Here is a 23,508-nt window from a genome sequence, read left to right on the forward strand (position 1 = left end):
GAGAGCCCAGACTGAGCTAGCAGTCTGGCCAGAAAGCTATCAAAAGATGGACTTAAATGCTGCAGGGTGGAGGTGGGGGGAATTTTACTTAGACATCAGCAAGAATCCCCTTCACTAAAGGTTGGCGAACTTACTGGAATAAATGCAGAAGGGAAGCTTTGCTGGCCTTTTCAAACTGTAAACCGCTAATCACTGTGGGATGCTTTGAAGCAGCGCGCTGCCCCGAAGGCCAGGTTTCTTACCCGTGCTTAGCCACTAACTCGCTGTGTGACCTTGGGTAGTTCCCCTCTTTGCATGTTTCCTCATTTTTGAAAGGAAGGTCCCAGTGAAGCTGAGGTTCTGCGACTCCGAGGATCCAGGCTTCTGCGTGGTTGGCTTCTCCCGGCAGTCCCAACTACCCCCAATTCTTCCCGCCCCCAGCAACCCGGTGGACCCGAGCCAAGAGATCCCTTTAAAGGCTCAAGTCCCGCCCCTATTGCTCTTTCGGGCCTTCGATTGGTGGCTGCAGGGTGGGGCGGGGCCCGGCGCGGCTCTGCAGGGCTTGGGGGCGGGTCCTGGACCGGGTCGGCCCCCGCCCCCTTTGTTCGCGCTGCGGCGGGAGGTGGTGGCCGGGGTGGGAGGTGTGTGAGCGCGTGTGTCGCGCAGTGGGGAGCAGTGGGTCGCGCTGCCGGCTGTCAGCTAGCTACGCGCCGCCGCCCGATGGCTCCAAGAGGTGTGCTGGATCGACCCCGGGGGGCCGGCAGTGGGTAAGCCCCTCTGCCTGTCTCCCGCGAGCATGACACCTCCAGCCTCGGCGACAGCCTTCGCCAGCAGTGCCCGCGCTCCCGCCTCCGGCAGCCGCAGCCACTGCCTTGGGCAGTGGCCCCCGGACCCCCGCCCTTGATCCACGCCCAGACCCTAGCGTCAGAAGACCATGGCTGGCCAAGGGGACTGCTGCGTCAAGGTGGCGGTCAGGTAGGGACCGACAGCGGGAAAAAGGAGCGTGAGCGGCGGGGCTCGGGCTTTGTCTCGGGTGGGCTTGGAGCCGGGGGCACGGACATCGCTGGAGCTGGAGCCCGCACTCCCGGAGGAGGGGCCGGCGTGGGCCGGGCTGAAGGGCGCCGCGCGCTGGCCCCGCTGCCGCAGGGGAGCGGCGGCCCGGCGGACTGCTGGAAGGTGGCTTTGTTTGGGTGGTTAATTTCGGGCCCCTCTTGGGAGCCCTTAATGATCAGAATATCGAATAAACAAGGAAATCCGGTATTTCACACCCAGCCCTGGCCCAGGCCGGGCGTCTGTGCGTTTCCTCTTCGCCTCCCCACGAGGCTGCTGTCTCATAGCGGGATATCGGAAATTTTTTTCGCCCTCATCTACCCCAGTAAGCTAGTTCTGTGCTCGGTCAGGCTAGTCAAGGCAGCACACCCTCCTGGAGCTCGTTCTGCAGAGATGGGTTCTAAGACCACAGAAGGGCTGGAATGGTGCTTTGGCCTAACGTGGAGAGTCAATGGAAAGAATCCTGCAGGGCCTGCCCCAAAAGGAGATGGGGTGAGAGGAGGGGGGATTAGGTATATTTGAGAGGCTACCTTTGAGAGGACAGGAGGGTGTGACACTGGCCCATCCTCCGGCACTCAGGTGAAATTGAACAGGGAAGGGTTGGGTAGATTTTTCTGGGGGTTCCATTCCTGACAGCTCTCAGATGTGAAGTGATCTGACAGAAATTAGGCTAGAGAGGGCATGGCTGGGTAGGTTCTGTTGGGAGGGGCACACAGAGGTACAGGGACAGGAAATACTGCAAAGTTGAACCATCTGTGTTCTTTGTGCTGGGTGGAGATGCTTTACACCACACTGCCTCTCCCTGTTTTTATTTGGGGGTTTTCTCTTTGAGAGGGTGTATTAGGAGAGTACCAATCTGGGACTTCACCAAGGCAGGGATGTAGAGAGGCTTTGCACAGCTTTGTATGATAGGGGGAGTGGAGGGTCTATGGTGGGTCCCTGAGACAGTCTCCAGATCCCCTGGGTCAGAGATGACCCAGATTCCAGGGGTACTGGGAAGTTGCTTTTAGACAGGGCCAGAAATGATAATGGATGAAGGCCCCACTTCCTGTCCCAGGGCAGATGCCCCTAGCCACCTGGACAGTCCTCTGCATCCTAGAGAGGAGGCATTGAGGCTGATTCCAGATCTGAGGCTGAGGGAGGGAGATTAAGGCCCTGCACCCTGTACCCCAGGAAGCATTCAGAGCATCACTTGAGTACAGCCTTCCTGGCTCCGAGCAGCCTGAGACAAAGAGGAGCCCTGCAGGTGCCTGGTGGGCTGACTGGGGCGGGGCCAGGCTGTCGCTGGGGCTGACATTGCAGCAGGAGCCCTTGGAGGTCGAGAGAGGGAGGTGCACGGGTGGGGAGTGGGAGTGAGAAATGTAAATATGGCATCTGCTGCAGATGGGGAGAGTCCAGCGCCATAAAAGGGAAATGAAGCTGCAACCCCCATCCAGTGTGAACCAGGGCTGGGAAGAAAGGAGCTTGGGGTGCCCCTTCCAGGGGGGCTTTCCTTTAGACTCCATCTTGCAGGAGAGAGTCAAACAAAGGCCCTCCACATCTGTTCAGGGTCCCCAGCCTGGGCTGGGACATGGTAAGATGAGGGGCTTCCCAGGGGGTGGGGGGGAGCCTTAGGGGACAGCACATTATGTCAAGGGTGAGAAGCCAGTGCTCCCTTCACATTACCAGAATAATCCTGGGGCCCTGTCCACAGAGAAAGGATTGTGCCTGCTCTCTGCACCCAGTGCTTTAGGGTGATCTTCCCAGTCAGATGGTCCTAAGTGAGGTCCCCATACCTTGCCTTGAGTGGCTGATCTGGAAGGAACCCTGCATCAAAAGAGCCGGGGCTTTCAGGGGCTGCAGGAAGGTAAGGGCCCCGCCCACTCCTCTCTGCCATCGGCTCTAGCTCTCCAGCTCAGCTTGAGCGCCCAGCCCGGCACACGCCAGACCTCAATGGGCAGCCGGCCGTGGAAGGCAGACAATGCCTGGACAGAACCCAGTTTCTAATCAGAGAACTGAGGGTAGGACTGGGCCAAGGCTGGGCTGGGAGGGGGAGCAGATGGTGCCAGTAACGAGCCATAGGGGGAGTTCTCCTTGTTTTGGATGTCCTATCTCCTGCCCCCAGAAACCACTCGTGCCACCTAAAGGATTGGGTGTGGGGCTGCAGTCAAGTAGAGCACTTATGAGAAGGGCCAAGGATTTGGAATTGCCTATACCTACTGCTTCCCCAGGGCTTACTACCTCCTGCCAGGTTCAGCTATCTTTTTGACTTCCTGGAAGTCCTTTGTCCCTAACTGAAGCCTTTCTGAACTCCCATGAGATTAACTTGTGATGAACCCTGGAGTCCAGCTCTTGGGACAGGGAGCCAGGATTGAGACAGACTTGGGCTGATGTGTGTGCTTAGGAAGAGAGGCCCAGGCTGTTCCACTAGGTGAAGTTCCAGGCCCTGGCCTCTTGGGCTCTAATCTGGGATGAGGATCAAAGCTGGCCATCTGCAAAGTGCTGCTGGGAAGGCCTGGGCTCCGGAAAAACCCGAGGAAATTTGCAGGACCTGGGGCTTCAGGATTAGGGGAAAATGTCCAGGTGTATGTAGGCCCTCAAAGCCCCACCCCATTGCCTCCCCAGCTAGGTGGAGTCAGGCCCATCTGCTCCTGAACTGGGGCTAGTCAGTTCTTTACCAAGAGATCCCAGAACAGTCCCCTCAGGCCTGCCCTCTGATCCCTTTATCCATTAATCCCCTTGTACTGTAAGGACTCTCAGCTTCCTGGGCTGGGCTAGAACTGGCCTTTACCTGGGGGTGGGGGAGGAGGACATGTAGCACAGCTAGAGAGAGGTGAGGCTGAGCTGTAACCCGGGGCCAGCTGCAGAAATACAGGCCTGACAAATGTTAAGAGATGCAAGTTGGCAAAGTCGAAATTGGGGAAGGAAGCCAAGTCACATGGTGAGTTTATTTAAGACCCTTTCAAGCCCCCAGCTCTGAGCCCCCACCATGAGGGGAGCCCTTAGTGTTGCGTTGCCTAACCCCCTCCCGCTTATCTCTGCCTAGCTTCCCTAAACTTCCTTCCTTTAGTCTGCAGGGGAGGGGGAGGTGCCTTGGCCAGTCCCACATCCATCCGTTGAGAATACAGGGTTGAACAGGGTAGCAAGGGAATTGAGGGGAGCCCCAGCTGGGGACCCAAGGGACAGTGTTAGAGTGGACCCCTGTCTTCTCCCATTGGGGTTCTCTAGCTGCAATTATTTCCCTAGTTCCAGACTAGTCTGAAATCTTGGTCCATAGCTATCTAAATTTTCAATCAAGAGCATTGTGGGATTGGGAGAATGAAGAAGACTGAACTATGGGGGTGGGCATGTGGGTGCCTTCAGGGTCCCAAAGCCATTCAGAGCCAACTGCATCTCATGCTTTCCAGTTTGCAGAAACTGAGGCCTTGGCAGGAGCTCTGAGGGTTGTGTGGAGACCTGAGAGTCCTGGTGGTGGCCTCCTGCTGCATTGACAGGGCTTACATCATCACAAGGAAGTGGAGTGTAGTAGCCACAAGCCCCGGAAACCTCCCCTCCTCCACCACCCAGCCAGCATGCTTGATTGGTTCTCAGCTTTTGTAAACCTAAGGGTGGGGCTGGGGCTGGGGCTGGGAGGTAACTGAGGTGACACATGCCTGACACCCTTACTCTTACAGCTCCGGGAGCAAAGGGCAGGGCTGGACTAATGCAATGTATCTGCTAAACGGGTCATGGGTCCCCTTTCCTGATTGTCCTTCTGGGCCTCAGTTTTACTCACTGGGGAATGGGGACACCTGGTTTGTTCTGATTTTTTCATTTATGCAGAGCAGAGGTTTGAATGAAGTAGAAGGCATTTAATTCTTGGAGGGAACAAAATACAGGTAGATACCTTCAGAGTCAAGTATGAATAAAATGTTTAAAAATAAGCCCTAATTTAAGTATACCTAAGAAGTATCTCCCTAATTTTAAGCCGCAGTGAATTATTGGGTAAAGTGATTCAAAGTGACTCCACCTATTTATTTATTCAGAGCAGAAAGCCTGCTGTGGTAGAAAGGAGAGTGAACTAGGAAGTGGCTTAGCACTATGATTTGTTGAACACTTACTTTGTGCCAGGCACTGTGCCTGCATTATCCTATTACACCCACCAAGAAACTGAGGCTACTCTCCTTTTATAGACAAGTGAACACAGCAGCAGATGCAGGAGGCTGGATCTGAACCCAGAGCACTCCTCTTTGCAAGCACGTGGCTCCTCAGACTGCTCTAAGCCACCTCCAGTCCAGCTGCTAATTGGCTAAGTGTTCTGGTCTCTGCTTCGGTTTCTTCAAATGCTTTACTTCTGTACACAGTTGCCCTGGAGGAGAATGTGGGAGAAGCGCACAGCGCTGTGCAGCTGTGTGGCAAGGGATTTGCCTTACCGGGTTACTTGGCATAGGGCTGCCCATCCCCACCGTGGCCCTAGTTCCTAAATCCTTGTGGTTTCCTTTTGGTTTGGGGGAGTTCCTGCCTCTCCATTCTCTTGGCACTCTCTAGAGGAGGAGGTTCTGGGGCTTCCAAGTCTTCTCCTGCTGCCACCCCTCCTCCCTCAGCCAAAGGTTAGAACCCCAGGCTTCCTGGGCCTCATGGCCTTTCATTTTACCCTCTGGACAGTCTTGCAATTGAGGGCATTAAGGAGGAAAGCAGAGTCCTCCTACCCCCGCTTAGAACAGCTGGAGGGAGCACTTCCAGGGAAGGAGCAGGGCTAAGACAGATCCACACCCCCCATCCTATGGAGGGAGAGGGGAGACTGGGGCGGGGACAGTGAAGCCCCAGGCTGGCAGCAGTGTGGACTGCAGTGTTCTCTGGAGGACTCCCCCTTTTACCTCCAGCTGCTCTGAAGCATGGAAAAGTGGGCATGCCATGGTTCCTGTCCCCAGATGCTTAAGTCCCTGTACCTCTGTCTTCTCGGTGGCAGGCCACTATCATAGCTGGTAGTGGAAGCTGCCTGTCAGTCCTTTCACAGGCTGGGCTGGGCTGACCTAGGCGGAATGAAGGTGCACCTAGAGAACCTATTGCGCAGGCTGGCAGTGGGGGCAGGGCCAGGGCCAGCGTGGCTCCTGCCCTCCACAGCTAGCCCTCCACAGCCAGCCCTCCACAGCCAGCCAGCCAGCCAGCCAGCCGCCTGTTGCTCTGCATTCCTCAGCAGGGGAGCGTCCCCAGGGTCCAGTCCCCACTGAGCTGTCCCCCACCAGATGCAGATGTCATCACAGCTCTGGGCTCTGGGCTAAGCCAAACTGCAGCATCTCCTGTCTCCCAGGAGGTCATGGGAAACCCCTGCCAGATGCCCCATGGTGGGGGTGGGTCTGCAAGAGCACAGCTGAGTGGCACTTCCCTGAGCTAGGCTTGCCCTTCCCAGGCCCCAGAGCCAGAGGAGTCAGTCCATGGCTCAGGAAGCTCCTGGTGCTCTCACAGCCGGGTCTGTGCAGCCAGCCTGCCAGCACAGGGCGGGCTGGGGGTACATGCAGCTCAGGAGAGGGACTGGCCCTTTCTCTCAGCCTCTGCATCCCACTCCCTGCTGCTGACACCACATCCTGTCTTTTCCTATGTCCTCCCCAGTGCCTGGTTTCAGCCTCTCTGGGGAGTACTGCTGATGGCCTAGAGGGTGAAGGGCAGGGAGACCCTCCTCAGATGCCTCATACCATACACCCCTCCCGTTTGCCAGCCTTTCCCCAGCATGATTCAGGAGATCGTGGCCAGGACTCTGGGATGAACTGAAAGGATGGTCAAGCACATCCCTGAGGAGGGGGTGGGGTGAGAGTTCTGAACCCTGTTTGTGGGGTTGACACCCCAACACTTCCTGTAGGTTTTCTTTGAGTATTGTTACCTCTCCATGCTCTCAAGACAGTGTTCAGGGGCAAAAGTCAGGCAGAAAGGATTGACAGACCCCTTTCACTGGGCCCGCCAGGGCCTCATAAACCCATGTCCTTTGGCTCCACTATACAAAACCTTCTTGTGAGGGTTCAGTGCGAGCCCCAGTCTTTTCCCTGAGGCCAGCTGCAGGAGGGCTGGGCTGGGGACAAGTCTGAGAGGCCAGGGAAGCTCTATGGGGAAGGCAACAAGACCCTCAGGCTGTTACAGGGCTCTCTGGTGGCTCTGCCCCCACTTTCCCATACAGCTAAAAGGGTCAGCACCCCAAAGTGGATCTTGCCGCCCTGACTGATAGATGCCTGGCCTCTGTGGGGAGGTGCCTTGTCTGGGCTCAGTCAGTTAAATCCCCCCTGGTGTCTCGGAGCCAGACTCCCCAGAGAGAGCAGGGATTTTGCTTCCAGCCGCCTTCCCCAGAACTGGCAGGCTGCCAGGGAGAGGAGGAGGAGGAGGAAGAGGAGGAGGAGAGGGTGCTCAGTAAAGGGGGGTGGGGACGTTTTCTTTCTACTGCCGAGGAGTGCTGCTGCCTTGCTTTGGCAGGGAAGCAAGCTCCATGCTTCCCAGGCCCCCGGGCCGCAGCTTCCTTAATGACAAAATGGGAAAATACTTTCCCAACAGGCCCCTCATGGCACTGCTGGCAGCTGTTGGTGACATCAGCCAGGGAGATTCTCTGAGGGGATTGGTTTTCTTCAGTCCAACCTCTCTCCTGCCCTGGTGCAGAGTTGCTTGGGGGATGCAGCCAGATTGGGCAAGGGTAGGATTGGTTGGAATTTCATCTTCACCATTACAAATTGTGTGACTCTCGGTTGTTAAATCTCACCTTCTGAGCCTCCCTAAACATATCCCTTGCTTCCTAGGGTTGTCAGGACACAGTACCTCCTTTCATGTGCATCAATGAGCTGGGAACCCAGGTTTTCAACAAATAGTAGATATCGTCCTTATGGGATGAGGCCTGGGAGGCAGAGGATGCTGGAAGAAGACTCCAGACTCCTCCAAGCTTCCCTGTTCAGTTTAACAATCATTGCAGGCAGGAAGTTCTTTTTGCTAGCTTATCTAAATCCCCCCTGCTGTAGCTAAGTTCCCCTTTGATCTTGTCCTGTCACTGATGAGGAAGAGCTGGCCCCTGGCAGGTTACAACATGGCAAAGTGATCCGGTGTGCCAGCAAATGAAAGATCATGGGGAAAAAAAGATCATGGGGTTCCTCTCTGTGTCCCTCTCCTACCTCTGCCCCTAAACACACACACACACACACACACACACACACACACACATTTCCACCATGGAGGATGCAACACTTGACTGCCCCTCTGCCCCTGCCATCCTGGTTGAAGCCAGGTGTGCTGATTTGGGACTGGACATGAGGAGGGAAGCAGTAGAATCTGGGCCAACTTTACTTTTCCCCTCAGGCTTTGGTGCTGCATGCCCAGAGACTGACTAGCCTCTGGGGGCTGCATTTCAGGATTCCAGGAAGGCATTAGGGATCCTGTTGGAGCAAAGAGCAGATATGCTCTTAGCCCCCTGAAGCTTTTTTTGAAAGATCTAGTCATGTTGGTTATTTTGGTTATTTAAGAGATGAGTCTAGTTCAGGTTTCTCTTCTTCTGACAGTCTGTGAGGTAAGGCCTAGGGAGACAGTGTCCCTCCGCCTGGAAGTCCTCAAGTCCAAATTACACACAGGTGGGAACTGCATGCATGCTAGGTGTCTCAGGTTCTCCTCTGGATGGAATCTTCTGGACTGAGGGCTAATGAAGGTAATCTTCATAGAAGATCTTCTTTCTTATTAGCTCCGTGACCTTAAGCCAAGTTTTTGCCTCATTTGTATTAGAATTAGAGGCAAAAAATTCCAACTTTAGAACTAAATGGTAGGTGATGGCCTAACTTCGAACAGCATCCTAAATAGCACCTAGCAAGAGGCGGCCTGTTCCCTGAGGACCATGGTGGGTATAGTACAGAGAAGATGCATCAGGAATCACAGACCATGCATTATCTTTGTAAGAATCTTCTAGAATTCCGGAACAGTTCATAGATATCTTAAGGTCACAGCTTGTTACTTCTCCTCAATGAGAAATAAGGCCAAGTGCAAAGAGCCCGGGGCCCTTGGGGGCCTCGGGATAAGATTTGGTTGGCAGGTCAGTTGGAACGTGGGAGCAGCCCTACTGATGGGTGGGACTGATTTCATCTAAGAAGCTAAACTCACTCCTGGGAGCCCAAGGTCACTGGGAGGAGTTCCTGGGAGGGGTGATTGGCCGACTTCACGTGATGTCACTAGAGAGGGTTGGAAGTGAGGCTGGCAGTCCCCATCCTCCCCCTCCCACTCAGCGGGGCTGGGTGTGGGGCTCCAGGCACGTGCCCGGATGTGCCCAGTTGTTACCTCGGCAGAGGAAGTTTTCCATCCTTGGCAGCCTCTCAGCAGCCACCCGCCCCGGCCTGCCTCCTCCCTGTCTCCTCTGTCCTGTCCTCCAGGCTCCTCAAAGAGCCGAGGAACCGCTGAGCTCAGCTCTTCCCGCAGCCCCGGCCCGCGGCTCGCAGCCTTTGTCCCCCGCGGGCGGCGGCACCGAGCGGCTGGGGGCGGGCCCGGGAGGAGGGGGCTCCCAGCCGCCCGCGCGTCCGTCGCCGCGGTGGCTCGAGTCCCCGGGGCGGGGGTCCGCCCCCCACATCACACCAGCCCCTGCTCAATTGTGAGCGGAGGAAGCTCTGCGCCCTCGCCGCCGGTGCCAGATCCTGCCTCTGAAAAGCCCCGGGCCCTTTCTCCTCGCGCCGCCGCTCAGCCTGCGGGTTGCCAAGTGGCAAAATAGGCAGGCTCTGTTCTGGGGGGTTCCGGGGCCTTTCGGAGCAGGGCAGGATCTGCAGAAGGGGGAAGCGGGAGGGGTGGGGCTTGGGGGTGAGATGACCCTGGGTGGGATTCAGGCGGCCCTGGGCAGAAATGTCCCAGGATCTTTGGGCCACGTACCATGATGGACAGAAAGACAAGCAGCTGACCCAAGGGCCATAGTTTGCCAATTTGAGGTTTTGGGGGTTTTCCTGTCTTTTGTTTTAATTTATTTGGATCACTGAGGGTTTGTCTGATTCCCTTGCCTGCTTAAATTTCGTGCTTAAGGCACATGCTTCACCCTAGTCCTGGCTCTGTCCATAGCTCCTAGGGCCCATGGTGTGGTCAGAAGAGCCCAGAGACACTCCTGACTTCTCCCCATGCACCAAGGTTAAGTGGTTCCCATCCTTGCCACCTTGCTTTAAGGGGAACTCTCTTTTCTGGGGCAGGATGGGTCACTGCCACCTAGACAGCAACCCAAAGAAATGATGTCATTCACAGTGGGACCAGGCGAAGAGGCTGCTGGGGGCTGGGGTGATGCTGTTCTTAGAAAGTTAAAACTGGGAAGATCTCTAGATAACCCAGGCGGAAGTCCAGAGTCATATGCCACAAGAGGTCAGAGGCTGGACAAGGACCAGCCCTCCAGGTTTGAATTCTCCCTGAGACAGGTGTGGTGAGGAATGCTGCCCCAGGATGGCGAGCCGTGGAAGGCATCTGTGTGGATGAACATGTAGGACTCCTGCCTCTGATGGTGGTACTGGGGAGGAAATTTCTTTAGTGATCTGGGGATTGAGAGTTTTCTGGGTAGGATGCCTTCAGAGAAGTGCAAGGGCATTTGTAGTTAGCTCGAGCCAGGATTGATGCCCTGCTTCACTGTGTACTGTGCATGCAGCTTAACCACTTTGAGTCTCTTCTTTCTTTTCTAAAAGCATCACTTAAGTAAGGTAACCTGAGGGGGCTGCCTGGCCCTGAACTAGCACAGGGAACGCATCCGGGAAGTCATCCTCCTTTGCTTCCATCCATAGCTACCCATTCAGTCCCATTCCTGGGACTGTCAGTCTCTCCCTCTCCTAGTCAGTTGCTTTTAGAATAGTGACTCATCCAGAGCCCATGTCCTCTCTCTTCCAGCTGGTACCTGTTTTTCTAGGTGACACTGATCACCCACCTGTGCCCTAATAAAGCACCTCATGCTTAGAATGGGCCAGCATGGGGCTCTGTTGCTCTCTCTAACCACAGAGAACCCCATGTCAGAATGTGCTGGGCCAACAAAGGGTCTCAGGGTGAACCAATAATGTAGCCTACAACTTTTGAACCCTAAAACCCTGGAGTGCCCTTGTCTGCATGCTCCCTCCAGATGGCTCTCCTGCTGACTCTCTCCATCCTGGGAGGTGGGCTCCCTGGGTGGTCTAGGGGCTAGTTGCTGAAGGCGAGGCTGCCCCTCTCATTGAAGGGCTCTGACAGCGGGGCTGCTGCTCCCCCTTGCCTGCTCCCACTGTCTCTAGGGATGCTGATTCGATTTGCTCCAATCGCCAGTGTTGCCATCTGCCTGCAGTAATTAAATGGTATTTGAACTGGATCCAGAAATCCCATCGCAGGCAGCCACGTGGGGAGGGTGTCCTCAGGAGCTCATGCTTGCCCACGCAGCTGGAGGGTCCTCAGAGGTTGCTTGGACCAGAACCTTGCTTCACCTGGGAATATCCAAATATCCTGGGAGGAAATGCCCTGGTCTTAGGTCCCACAGGCCCAGGACAGAGCAAGGTTTGAGGTCCTGTCTATTAGCCTGTAGCCTGTGCACTGCCTTATCCCTCTGTCTGCGTATGAGACTTTCCCTTGGCCCTCTGAGCCCCGGTCCTTATAGACAGTGTAGTGCAGGACCATCACAGGGACATGCATGCAGACAGCCTGAGCTCAAACTGGCTCGTTACTGTCTGTGACACTGGAGGACACCATCCCGGATTCCTCATCCATAAATGGGTTGTCATGAGTTAGTATGTGTCAGTGTGCAGACGCTGCTTGGCATACAGTGAGAACTCAGTGTTTGAGCTGCCATTATTTATGTAGAGATAGGAATCTTGCTGACCCTGAGGTCTCTTGGGGTGGGGTTCTGGTCTGCAGGTCCAGAGAGGATGAGCAAGAACCGGGCACAGTGGTGCATGCCCGTAATCCCAGCTGCTTAGGAGGCCGAGGCAGGAGGATCGCAAGTTCAAGGGCAGCCTCAGCAACTTAGCAAGGCCCTAAGCAACTTAGTGAGGCCCTGTCTCAAAATAAAAAGCAAAAGGGGTGGGGATGTGGCTCCATGGTTCATTGCCTCTGGTGTCAATCCCTGATATAAAAACAAAAACAGAAGACTCAGAAACCAATTCAGGTAGGAGGCTGAGAAGCAAGTTTCTCACTTTACCTTGGCCCAGGAAAACTGGATAGGATAGCAACTTCCTTGGGCTTCCATTCCTTTCTGGGGAGAGCTACCCATCGTGAGGACCTGTTCATACCTCAGAGAAAACACTTCTAAAGAAAACCCAGACACCGCATGTGGAAACAACAGGGGAAAATAATTGCCCCCTCCCCAGGAATTTTCCCACCTCCCCAGTCCACTCCCTTAAAGCCAAGTGCAGGTAACATTTTCAGGTGAACACCTCACTGGCCTACAGTTCAGTGAGGTGTTCACCTGAAACTGTTCAGTGCCAGGGGGGCTGGGCTCAGGACAGGGACAGAAGGATAGCTTGGAGGCCCTGGGCTCTGTGGCTGGGCGCCTCTGGGCCCTGGGTGGGTGCTGGCCTGGTCCCACTCATTCTTTTCTTCTCTTGGTAAATGTTGGCTTGGGGAGAGGGAGCCTCACAAGCAGCTCATTGTGAGTGCCTGGCCAACAGGGCTGACTTGTGTGAGCCCATGGGCACTAGAGCCTAAACCCCCCTTTACTTTAGGGTGTTGGGGGATGCTTTCAGCCAGACTCTTCACACGCATGCTCACTGACTCATGCATGGTTGCCATGGGGATCTCGTCATGGTGATGGCTACTTGGAAAAGGGAAGAAGGGGTAACTGATGGAGACAGTTCTGCCCATGACTGGCTCCCCACTCAGTCCTGATGCCACTTATTATCCTCTGTATGAGGGGGCCTCCCAGTGTCTGAGAGATAGGCCTACCCTGTGGCTGGCCTGCTGTACTTTCTAGAGGTTTCTGCCCTTTGCAGGAAACGTTTAACTTGGCCTGAGATGTCACATTCTGCTTAGTCTGGCCCTTCAGCTCCTGCAGGGAGCCAGACCTGGTAACTGTCCACCAGGCTCTGGCATCTGGGAGGGGGGCTGTTTGTTTGGAGGACCCCTGCAGCCCCCACAGGCTTTGGCAGAGGGTCTGGCCTCCTTCAGAACTTGGCCCTGACCTGGGGGAATGTGACCCAGAACCAGGCTTGGCCCTCTGTTCCCTGTCCTGGCCCTGAGCTTTGCTTCCACAGAAGCAGAGTATTCTTGCTCGGAAGGGGTTGATCTCCAAGGTCCCCAGTCCAGCCAGGACTGTGTGCTTTTTTCTTTTCTTTTTTTTCTCCCCCTCCCCCTCCTTTTTTGGTGGGGAGGGATAGAATTAGGGATTGATCCCAGGGGTGCTTTACCACTGAACTACATCCCTAGTCCTTTTTATTTTTTATTTGGAGATGGGGTCCTACTGAATTGCTGAGGATCTTGCTAATGTTGCTGAAGCTGGCCTCAAACTCATAATCCTCCTGCCTCGGCCTCCTGTGTCACTGGAATTATAGGAATGCACCACATCTGTGGTTCATGCCACACAGATCTGGCGCTGGCCCCATCACTTGCCGTTATGTAACCTTGGACAAGTCATCTGAACTTTCTTACCCTCAATTTTCTCATCTGTAAAATCAGGCAAATAATAGATACCTCACAGGTTTATAGTGAAGAATACATGGATTAATTTATATAAAATATGTTAAAGATAGATTTAGCATACACTGAGTGCTCAATAAATGTTAGCAGCAGTTGTCTGGGGGTATGATTCTTTTATTACTGTGTTACCAAAGCCGTCCTCGGTTAGCTCCTCCCCTCCCTTCCTCTCTGCCCAGTGCTGATGGGAAGCCTGGCAGGTAATGTGAGGGAGGAGGGCCTGAGCCAGGGCTTTTCTATCCTGGGCAGGATCCGGCCCCAGCTGTCAAAGGAGAAGATTGAGGGCTGTCACATCTGTACGTCTGTAACCCCGGGGGAACCCCAGGTCCTACTGGGGAAGGACAAGGCCTTCACCTATGACTTTGTTTTTGACTTGGACACTTGGCAAGAACAGATCTATTCGACCTGTGTGAACAAGCTTATCGAGGGCTGCTTTGAGGGCTACAATGCCACAGTGCTGGCCTATGGGCAGGTAAGCCACCTCCATCCCAATAGTGGCCACCCGACTTTGGTGTCCCCTCATCTGAGCCCCACCTTTAGAGCAGTTGAGACAACTGCATGGTTTTGTCTGTTGTCTGAGGATTTGGCTGAGCAGGAGGGCTGGGAACAGTGAGGGACTTCCACGCTGGTGCCTCCAGAGGGTGCTGGGTAACACTCTCCTTGTCTTTGCCAATGCAGACGGGGGCCGGGAAGACGTACACTATGGGCACTGGCTTCGACACGGTGACGTCAGAGGAGGAGCAGGGCATCATCCCAAGGGCCATAGCTCACCTCTTCGGGGGCATCGCTGAACGCAAGCGACGGGCTCAGGAGAAGGGTGTGGCTGGGCCTGAATTCAAAGTCAGCGCTCAGTTCCTGGAGGTACTGTGTTCTCGCAGGGTAGGCAGGAGGGACAGGCAGGAGGAAGACCTGGTAGACCACAAAACCGCCCAAGCTGGGTCCTCCTCCAGTGCAGTCGAGTAGCCTAGGGAGTCACAGGGGCATCTACAGCTGATGAGTTCCTTGCTGCTGGAAGTCCCCAGGCAAGGACAGGAGGATCAGTGGGACGCTTTGAAGGGTTTCCTCCATCATTTGGTAAGGAGTCAGTGACCTATGAGATCTCCTCAAACCCTGTCTGATTCTAGCTCTGACACTTTTTAGCCATGTGACCTTGTGCATTTCATGCTCTGAACTTCATCTGCAAAATGGGGATGATGTCTACTTCCCTAGGGTTGGCGAGGATGACGTGGAAGCATGTTACTTATGCATGGTAACAACTTTGGTTCCTGCCTTTCCTCTGGCCTTCACTGGGTCCCTCCTTCGCCTTCAAGTGGCCTGCCTGTCCCTTTCTGGCTGAGATGCTTCCTGGCTCTGAGTCTTCTTGGGTCTCCTGGCAAAATGGTCCCTAGAAGAGAATTCCTTGGCCTCTAGCCCTGCCTGTGAATGGGAGGATGTCAGCCTGAAACTGTGGTATCCAGGAACTTTCTGGGGCGAAGGATGAGATCTCTAGGCTCCTTGACACTTGGGCTGTGCTAAACCCCAGATCAGTAACCCAGGTGTAGGTACTCCCTACTGTGAACGGGCCCTCCCAAAGGGTTTCTAGGAAGGCAGAAATGATTTCCACCAAGAGCCTGACCAGGTTTCTCCGGGACATGTGGTTGGGCCTCTCAGATCCTCAGCATTTAAATACTCAAGCCAAGGAGCCCAACCTTGTGGTGTTTGCTGGTTTTAGAGGTACCCTGGGCTCTCACCCCAAAACCCTGGTGTTGCGATTGTACTCTGGTTGTCCTTTGAGGGAAATATGTGACCTCAGCCCTGCCCACACTTTCCCATGCTCCAGCTCCTACCCATCAGAACAGTTACTCCCTCCTGGGTACACATGGCTACTGCTTTCCTGATTTCTTAGGGGGACCCTATATTTTAGGCTTGGGAATTTTTATTTGTTTTTCTAGACCTTTGTTTCTGATTAACTGCCTGCCTCTGTGTGTGTGCACATGTGTGTGTGTGTGTGCACACGCACGCATGTGTGTCCTGCTGCTGGGGTATCGCTATTAGCTTTTCTCTCACATCTCTTTGTTTCCTTCCTTTCTTCATCCCGTTGCCATGGGGATCCACAAAAGGAGGCTGTTTTCTATAAGATCCATGCCAAGGGGTGAACCACAAGGGGTTAAATGATGCAGTGTGTCTGTCCCAATACAGACAGACACTAGAGTGCCCCCTCTTTACCATCTCTCCTTCTGTTTCCTCTTCCCCTTCCTGTGAGATATTTCTGTCCCTTTAAGGCCCTCAGTGCCTCAGATGTCTGAGGTCTGCAGTCCCCCTCCCCCTTGCCCCACTGGATTCTCCCCCATCCCTTTCCCGCTCCCAGTCCTAGCTCCCTGCCTGTTGACCACCCCAGCCTGTCAGTGGAAGTTTCCTTGCTCCTGATTCCAATCACAGGAATCTCCTGGGCTACCATCTGAAATGGGTGGCCACCTCCCCACATTAGGCTCCCCAGAAGGCTGGGCCCCAGTCACCCTTTCTCCATGATCTGTTTCCCTCCTGAGCATAGGGCAAGGCACATAGCCGCCACCTTCCTCCCTCCCCTGGGAGGTTGTCATTATGTCAACCGCCAGGAACCATGGGGATCAGGGAATGGCCCCTGGAGGTCTCTGAGCTCTGCCTCCTCCTTCCCTCATCTGGAATCATCCCATCCCCTCTTTTCCAGTCCAGTATTGCAATAAGATCTGCCCAAGTCACGTCAAGTTTTCCTTGTCTGCTCTCTAGGATCCACATCCCTTTGTCCCTTTAGGTCCTTAGCTACCTACTGGGACTGAGAGCTGCTGGATACTGGTTCCTCAAAGTTGAGGAACTGTGTACAACCTCAGGGTAGGTCTGCCCAGGGCCCAGCTGCCCTCCTTTCCCTGTCCAGGAGAAAGATCCTAGAATTCAGAACCCAAAAGGGACCAGGGTTAGATAAGTTAACTTCCAGAGCCTCAGTTTCCACTTCTGCAAAATAAAGGTGGTTTAGAAACAGGAGAAGCCCCCTGGGGGCCCTGCGCTGTGTGCCATATGAACCCAGCCCTGTTCCCTCCTGGCACAGCTCTACAATGAGGAGATCCTTGACCTGTTTGATAGCACTCGTGACCCTGACGCTCGCCACCGCAGGTCCAACATCAAGATCCACGAGGATGCCAATGGTGGCATCTATACCACAGGCGTCACGTCTCGCCTCATCAACTCCCAGGAGGAGGTGAGCATCCACGGGAGGTACAGGGCAGGCACAGGACATCCTGAAAGGCCAGAGGCTGGCAGCACAGCCTCTTGAGGCCTCACCTCTGCATCTGTCCCCAGCTGATCCAGTGCCTGAAGCAGGGCGCCTTGTCCCGTACCACGGCCAGCACCCAGATGAATGTACAGAGCTCGCGCTCCCATGCCATCTTCACCATCCACCTGTGCCAGATGCGTGTGTGTGCCCAGCCCGACCTGGTGAGGAGCCCTCTGGGGCCCAGGAGCTTCTTGCTATGGGGGTGTTGAGGGAGGACAACACGAGTAGCCCTGGACCCAAGCTAGCAAACCAGAGTTGGGGCTTGCCCTGCCACTTGTCGATTTTTCTTTTTTTTTCTTGAGCTTCAGCGACCCCTTCCATGCAGTGGGGTAATGAGACCTATATCGAGTTGTGAGCAATGAATGAGAATCAGGCGTGTGAACGTCCTGTGTTTGCTGTCTCAGGGTGGGCGAGGGCTGGCAAGTCAGAGGCTCTCTTCTGCTACAGGTGAACGAGGCGGTGACAGGGCTTCCTGAGGGCACAGCTCCTACGAACGAATACGAGACACTCACAGCCAAATTTCACTTTGTGGACCTGGCTGGCTCCGAGAGGCTGAAGCGGACAGGGGCCACGGGTGAGCGGGCCAAGGAGGGCATCTCCATCAACTGTGGCCTGGTAGGTACATGGAGGTCCCCAGCCCCGGCAGCTAGCTCAGCTCTGGCTCAGACCCTCCTAAGGCTCTGTGACTCCAAGGCTGCACAGACTTCCTGGGGCTTCTCGCCAGCTGTTGGGCAGGGCACAACTAGCTACTATTTCTAGGTCTTGGGGCCTCCCGGGGCTCTGCCCACTCTCAGGCCTCACCCCTGCCCCAACGCCCATATTTCACCAATCTAGCACATCTGCCTATAAACCCATCCAGGGGTCTGAGGGCTGTTAGGGCCAGCAAGGCTGGTACAGACGGCTTGGGACTGTGTTGTGCCTGCCCCTCCTTCCCTGAGTGACTCCTGAGCACAGGGTCTGTCTCCTGCAGCTGGCCTTGGGCAATGTGATCAGCGCCCTGGGGGACCAGAGCAAGAAGGTGGTGCACGTGCCCTACAGGGACTCCAAGCTCACTCGGCTCCTCCAGGACTCTCTGGGGGGCAACAGGTATCTGATGACCAACATCCCTGAGAAGGGGTTGGGGAGGCAAGGAGGTTTTTGGAGAACACCCAGGTGAAGGTTGGATGCATGATGGCCCTGTGGAGGAAGAGGCCTTCCCATCTGAGGCTAAAGATTAGGCAGGGACCTCGAAGTGCTCCATGACCTTTGGCCAGTTATGCTCAGACTCAGTTTCCTCATCTGCACAACAGAGAGAGATATTCCTCAGGGAAGTCATTCAGCCCAAAAGAAAGAACAGACAGAAAATGCTAGAAAAATGCAGGGGCTATGGCACATCCTTATCACTAATCAGAGGACTCTGGCAATTAGGCACCACCACCTTTCCCACCTGGCTAGCTCCCTTCACTGGGTTACCCTCCGGCAGGGGAAACTCTCGGCCAGGTGGTCCAGAGACCCGCATCCCAGCTCCTGCCCTTCCAAATGCCCAGGTCCTTCAGGCATTAAAGTAGTGGGGCGTCAGGTGGGGGCAGAGCTTCCGCACCCCTCACTCTCACCCTGGCCTGACTGCACCCTCAGCCAGACCATCATGATTGCCTGCGTGAGCCCCTCAGATCGGGACTTCATGGAGACACTCAACACACTCAAATACGCCAACCGGGCCCGCAACATCAAGAACAAGGTGGTGGTGAACCAGGACAAGACGAGCCAGCAGATCAGCGCACTGCGGGCTGAGATCGCTCGCCTGCAGATGGAGTTGATGGAGTATAAGGCGGTGAGCAGGCTCTCCCGGGCTCTGCCCAGCACTCCTGCTGAACCCAGTGCCCGGCTCTGCACCTGCCCTGTGATTCCTCAGCATGCTTGCCACCTCCCCGTCACCTGCCCATCCACTCCTTGTGCCTCCTGAGCATTGCTGTGTGCCAGGCCTGGGGCTCAGTGTTAGGAACTTACCCAGGTGATTTCAGCAGCCCGAGCCCTCTAGGCTTTAGAATGCAAAGTCCTTGCATAGATATCCTGCCCAGGGAAGACACTGTCCAGGGTGTTTTTATGTGCACTGAACATGCTGTGTTGGAACAGATGAGAATGCTGTGCTTCGATAGATAAGTTGACCATGGAGACCACAGTCACCCACTGTGCTGCAGGGGGACAGGAGAGAAAGTTGGTCTTGCTTGCTGGGTAGTCAGGGAAGTCCCCATAGAGGAGGGCTTTGATATAGATATTGGAGGACAAAGAGGAAGCAGGTAGGCATTCTAGGTAGGGAGCAAAAGTAAAGAAAATGGTGCTTTGAAGGAAGTGTGTAATTCCATATAACTACAATAACTGTGCTTGAAGTCACCAACTGGTGGCCCATGGCCTGAATCTGGCATATGAATGGATTTTGGTTTGACTTGCACATGTTTTAAAAGACTGCTTAGTCATCAACCTTTCTGAAAATCAGGGAGTTTTAGCTTTTCTGGAAAAGTTTCAAGTTCTAACTACATATGGCTCAAAGTTCGCTGGAATGCATGGTGGCTGCCTCTTTTAGATCAAGTCTCTGAGTTTTAGCTCCAGTCTCCACAACTCCCTGTTACCTTACACCCAAATTGAGTCCCTCAGTTATGACAACTGCCTGGCCCCAGTAGGGTTTTGTCCCTTGGAGTAGCATTTGTGGAGGTAGAAACATGAGTGGCAGAAAGGTAGGTCAAGCTAAGACAGTGGGAGGCCTTGAATGGCTGGTTCTAGAATTTGGATATTTGGGGGTTTTGAGCATTGGGAGACAGGAGCTGTATTTTAGGAAACCAGGGGTAGGGGACCCTGCAGTTTTGCCATGTCCTACAAAAGGCCAGGTGACCTGGCAGAGAGAAGAGCATTGTTACCACTTCCCTGTGAGTTTTGGTACCTGACTGCTCCCTGCCTGCGCCCTTTCCCAGGGCAAGCGGGTGATTGGGGAGGATGGAGCCGAGGGCTACAGTGACCTGTTCCGGGAGAATGCCATGCTGCAGAAGGAGAACGGGGCACTGCGGCTGCGGGTGAAGGCCATGCAGGAAGCCATCGATGCCATCAACAGCCGTGTCACCCATCTCATGAGCCAGGAGGCCAACCTGCTTCTGGCCAAGGCTGGTAAGTCAGGGTGCACCAGGGCCAGTTGGAGCACCAATATGCTCAACCCTCCTTTCCCCACTCCCACCCCAGAATGTTAGGCAGAGCAGGCCAGCCAGCCAGTGCACAGGTCGATCCATTCACACACTTTTTAACCAATTTTAAAACAATTCTGTACAATAAAGTAATACATGTACACATCCTTCTTAAACAGGCAAGTGTTGCATCAGTATATGAAGCTAGAGGTTAAAGTGCCCTCACCAACCCCTCTGAGATTCCACCATGTCCTTTCTGCTTCTCTGAAGGGAACCTTCTGGAGCAACTTAGTACATATTTTCCCACACCTTTCTCAGTACATCTGTTTCAAGTATAAATATGTTTAAATATATTCTTGTGTATATGAATATATACTTCTATATTGGAGATCATTTATATTATTCTTATGACTTCCCCTTTTCATTTAGCATTTTGTTTTATAAATCTCTATATTAAAACCAGCCTAATTTTTTTTTTAAACTACTACGTGGTTTTCTGTAGGTGATGATGAATTATTGATAACAAACAGCCCTCTTCTGACGGGCATTTAGCTGGTTTCCACTTTCTGCCTCTTACAACAGTGCTTCCTATCTGTGCATGTGTACAGATATTTCCTGGCTAGAGATTCCTTTATGGAGAAGGTCCATGTGCACTCCCTATTGGAAGCACAGATACAAGGTCACTGGTCTTAGAGGGGAAGGTCCTTTCTGACACTCATCTTCTTTATTGCATGCTCCTTCTGCCTTCCGCCCTCCAGGTGATGGCAACGAGGCCATCGGTGCTCTGATCCAGAACTATATCCGGGAAATTGAGGAGCTGCGGTGAGTGAGCCCCTGAAGGTGTGAGCAGGCAGGAGGTCTTGGCCAGACCAAGATCGGGGTGATGACGACATCTCACCTGGCCCCACCCCCTTGCTCTTTCCATGCAGGACAAAGCTCCTGGAGAGTGAGGCCATGAATGAGTCCCTCCGCCGCAGCCTGTCAAGGGCATCGGCTCGGAGCCCCTATTCCCTGGGAGCATCCCCAGCAGGTCCGGCCTTTGGGGCCAGCCCAGCCAGCTCCATGGAGGATGCTTCTGAGGTGATCCGCAGGGCCAAGCAGGACCTGGAGCGACTGAAGAAGAAGGAGGTCAGGCAGCGGAGGAAGAGGTAAGCAAAGGGCTGCCTCCTCCCTGAGAGCCCCGAGGTGGGAAATTGCAAATGGACCCTTCCAGAAGAACATGGACCCACCTGTGTTCAGGAGGGACCACCATTGCCCCACTACACCCCATCCCCAGGAGCTCCCCCATTATTGTGTAGGAAATCATGGAGCAAATTTGCTCTGCCCTTTGGGTAGAGACCCCGCCATCACCACCTCCAATGCTGTACTTCCCCCGCAACCCACAAGGCTAATTCTGGGCAGGACAAAAAAGAGCAACTGGGTTTTTAGGAGAGCAGGAAGTCAGCCCTACCCCTGTGCTTCCTGGCTGGAAGCTTTCCTTATCCCACCCTCCACCCTCCTCGCCTGTATGCTCAAGCCAGGGTTAGTCCCCCTAATCTGGGCTCCCCTTCACTCCACAAGCAGTCCAGAGAAGGAAGCCTTCAAAAAGAGGGCAAAACTCCAACAGGAAAACAGTGAGGAGACAGACGAGAATGAGGCTGAGGAGGTGAGGACCCCCACCCCCACCCCTCCTGGTCACATGTTTACTCCTGTGTCCCTGCTGGGGTTGGGGGTCCCCATCAGCACCTTCCTATAGGGTGGAGTGGGGTGAGTGCCTTCATCGATCCTTGCACTTCCTATTAGCTCTGGCTGGTTGCCATGGTGACCTGCATCACTCAGGCCTCCTCCTCATCCCAGAGGAGGCTGGATGGAGGCTCCTCCAGAGAGGCTGTGCCCAGGCTACTGGGAGAGGGGGTAGTCTTCCCGAGGGAGGGTGTGGCCGACCCCAGCCCTCCTGACACAGCTGAGGTATTGGATCTGGCCTGGCCTCTGCTTCTGGGCTCCCCTCCTGGAGGCCAGGCACAGAAACCTAATTGTGCCTGGTGCCCAGGAGGAGGAAGATCGAGACGAGAGTGGCTGTGAGGAGGAGGAAGGGCGTGAGGATGAAGACGAGGACTCGGGCAGCGAGGAGAGCCTGGTGGACTCAGACTCAGACCCCGAGGAGAAGGGTGCGGGGGCCCGGGCTGGGGGACACGAGACACCTGTGGCCAGTGCCCAGGGTCGGGCTTCCTGTCAGCAATGGGCCCAGAGAATGTTCAGATGCCCCTGGGGTGGGATCGGCCTGCTTGAGTTCTCTGAGATAGTTGTTATCCAAGGCTCAAAACTCCCAGCTGTGAATTCAAGAACAAGAATCGTAATGATAATGATGCAAATACTGAGCGCTTATCATGTGCCAGCCACTGTGATTAGCTCAGCATTTCACGTGCTGGCTTCTTCCAGTCCTCACTGCTACCCCATGCATAGGTGCTATTTTCCCTGCATCACCACGGAGCATGCTCAGAGAGGTCCATACTCTCCCCAGTTTGGTCCAGGCAGAGCAGTGCATTGAATGTAAGCCTGGCTAGTGTCAAAGCCCATTCCTCTAAGTGGGGACACCTGCCCTTTAGCTCTGTCTTGCTGCCATTTCTGGCCCATGGCTCTGCAAGGTGCATTCAATCATTTTACCCTCCTCTACCCAAGCAGGGTCCCATGAATCTGTGACAGGTGGATGTTGGCCTCTGGAGCCGACAGCAGTGGGAAGGATGTCTAGACCCGCTCCCAGATTTTGAGGCCAGGCGTGCCTTTGGGGGCTGCTCTTTAAATGTGTTACCATATTTGGCAGCACTGTGCCCACCTTGGATTTACCATTTCACCTTCCTCTGGTCATGGCTGACATGAGGAAACACCCCCTCCCTAGACTGGTGAGTGCTCCCCACCTGGCCCTTACCCTGTTGCCAGTCTGAGCCTGGCTCTGCACCGACCCTGCAGAGGTGAACTTCCAGGCGGACCTGGCCGACCTGACATGTGAGATCGAGATCAAGCAGAAGCTGATTGATGAGCTGGAGAACAGCCAGCGGCGCCTGCAGACACTCAAGCACCAGTACGAGGAGAAGCTGATCCTGCTGCAGAACAAGATCCGAGACACCCAGCTAGAGCGGGACCGTGTGCTACAGAACCTCAGTGAGGCCGGAACTCCCCACCTCGCCAACCCCTGCTTTCCCCTGAGCCCCTCCCCTGTCAAAAGCACACCCCATAGCAGCTGGCTTCTTTGGGCCACAGTTGAAAGTTTTATGTCACACCCAGGTCCTCTGCCATGTTTTAAATTCACCTTTTTAAAACTAACATCTCACATATTAGGATCTTTTAATCCTTTTTATTTCTTCATGTACCTAGGCAGGTGAACAGGACACTTCCTGGCCTTTTCTCCGGCATTTAGTTCCTGGCACCTGTCTATAAGCCACCTTCTGACTTCTGTCTCCTTACACTCTTCTTCTCCCAGTTCAGTTTATTATT

General features: G+C 54.5%; 1 protein-coding gene across 7 annotated transcripts in view; it reads left to right on the plus strand.

Annotated features, from left to right (window-relative positions):
* Window positions 1-591: 591 nt before the first annotated feature.
* Window positions 592-23,508, plus strand: part of Kif21b (kinesin family member 21B) — a 46,487-nt gene continuing 23,570 nt past the window's right edge. For 3 of the 7 annotated variants that reach the window (XR_009228768.1, XR_009228771.1, XM_046464438.2), the window contains exons 1-14: window positions 592-954; window positions 13,852-14,074; window positions 14,281-14,463; window positions 16,664-16,813; window positions 16,915-17,049; window positions 17,336-17,503; window positions 17,859-17,974; window positions 18,503-18,698; window positions 19,834-20,023; window positions 20,796-20,859; window positions 20,967-21,185; window positions 21,598-21,682; window positions 22,067-22,184; window positions 22,984-23,175. Coding sequence is in view for 3 of the 7 variants with exons in the window: in XM_046464438.2 (XP_046320394.1) it covers window positions 914-954; window positions 13,852-14,074; window positions 14,281-14,463; window positions 16,664-16,813; window positions 16,915-17,049; window positions 17,336-17,503; window positions 17,859-17,974; window positions 18,503-18,698; window positions 19,834-20,023; window positions 20,796-20,859; window positions 20,967-21,185; window positions 21,598-21,682; window positions 22,067-22,184; window positions 22,984-23,175 (2,080 nt within the window). In the remaining 4 variants the exon portion in view is untranslated. The remainder of the gene's footprint in view (window positions 955-13,851; window positions 14,075-14,280; window positions 14,464-16,663; window positions 16,814-16,914; window positions 17,050-17,335; window positions 17,504-17,858; window positions 17,975-18,502; window positions 18,699-19,833; window positions 20,024-20,795; window positions 20,860-20,966; window positions 21,186-21,597; window positions 21,683-22,066; window positions 22,185-22,983; window positions 23,176-23,508) is intronic. The other 4 variants (XR_009228770.1, XR_009228772.1, XM_046464443.2 and 1 more) reach the window with 2 other exon arrangements.

The sequence above is a fragment of the Marmota monax genome, unplaced genomic scaffold (assembly GCF_021218885.2).
Source record: "Marmota monax isolate L192 unplaced genomic scaffold, Marmota_monax_Labrador192_F-V1.1 WCK01_AAM20220418_F8-fsc00099, whole genome shotgun sequence".
Classification (NCBI taxonomy): domain Eukaryota; kingdom Metazoa; phylum Chordata; class Mammalia; order Rodentia; family Sciuridae; genus Marmota; species Marmota monax.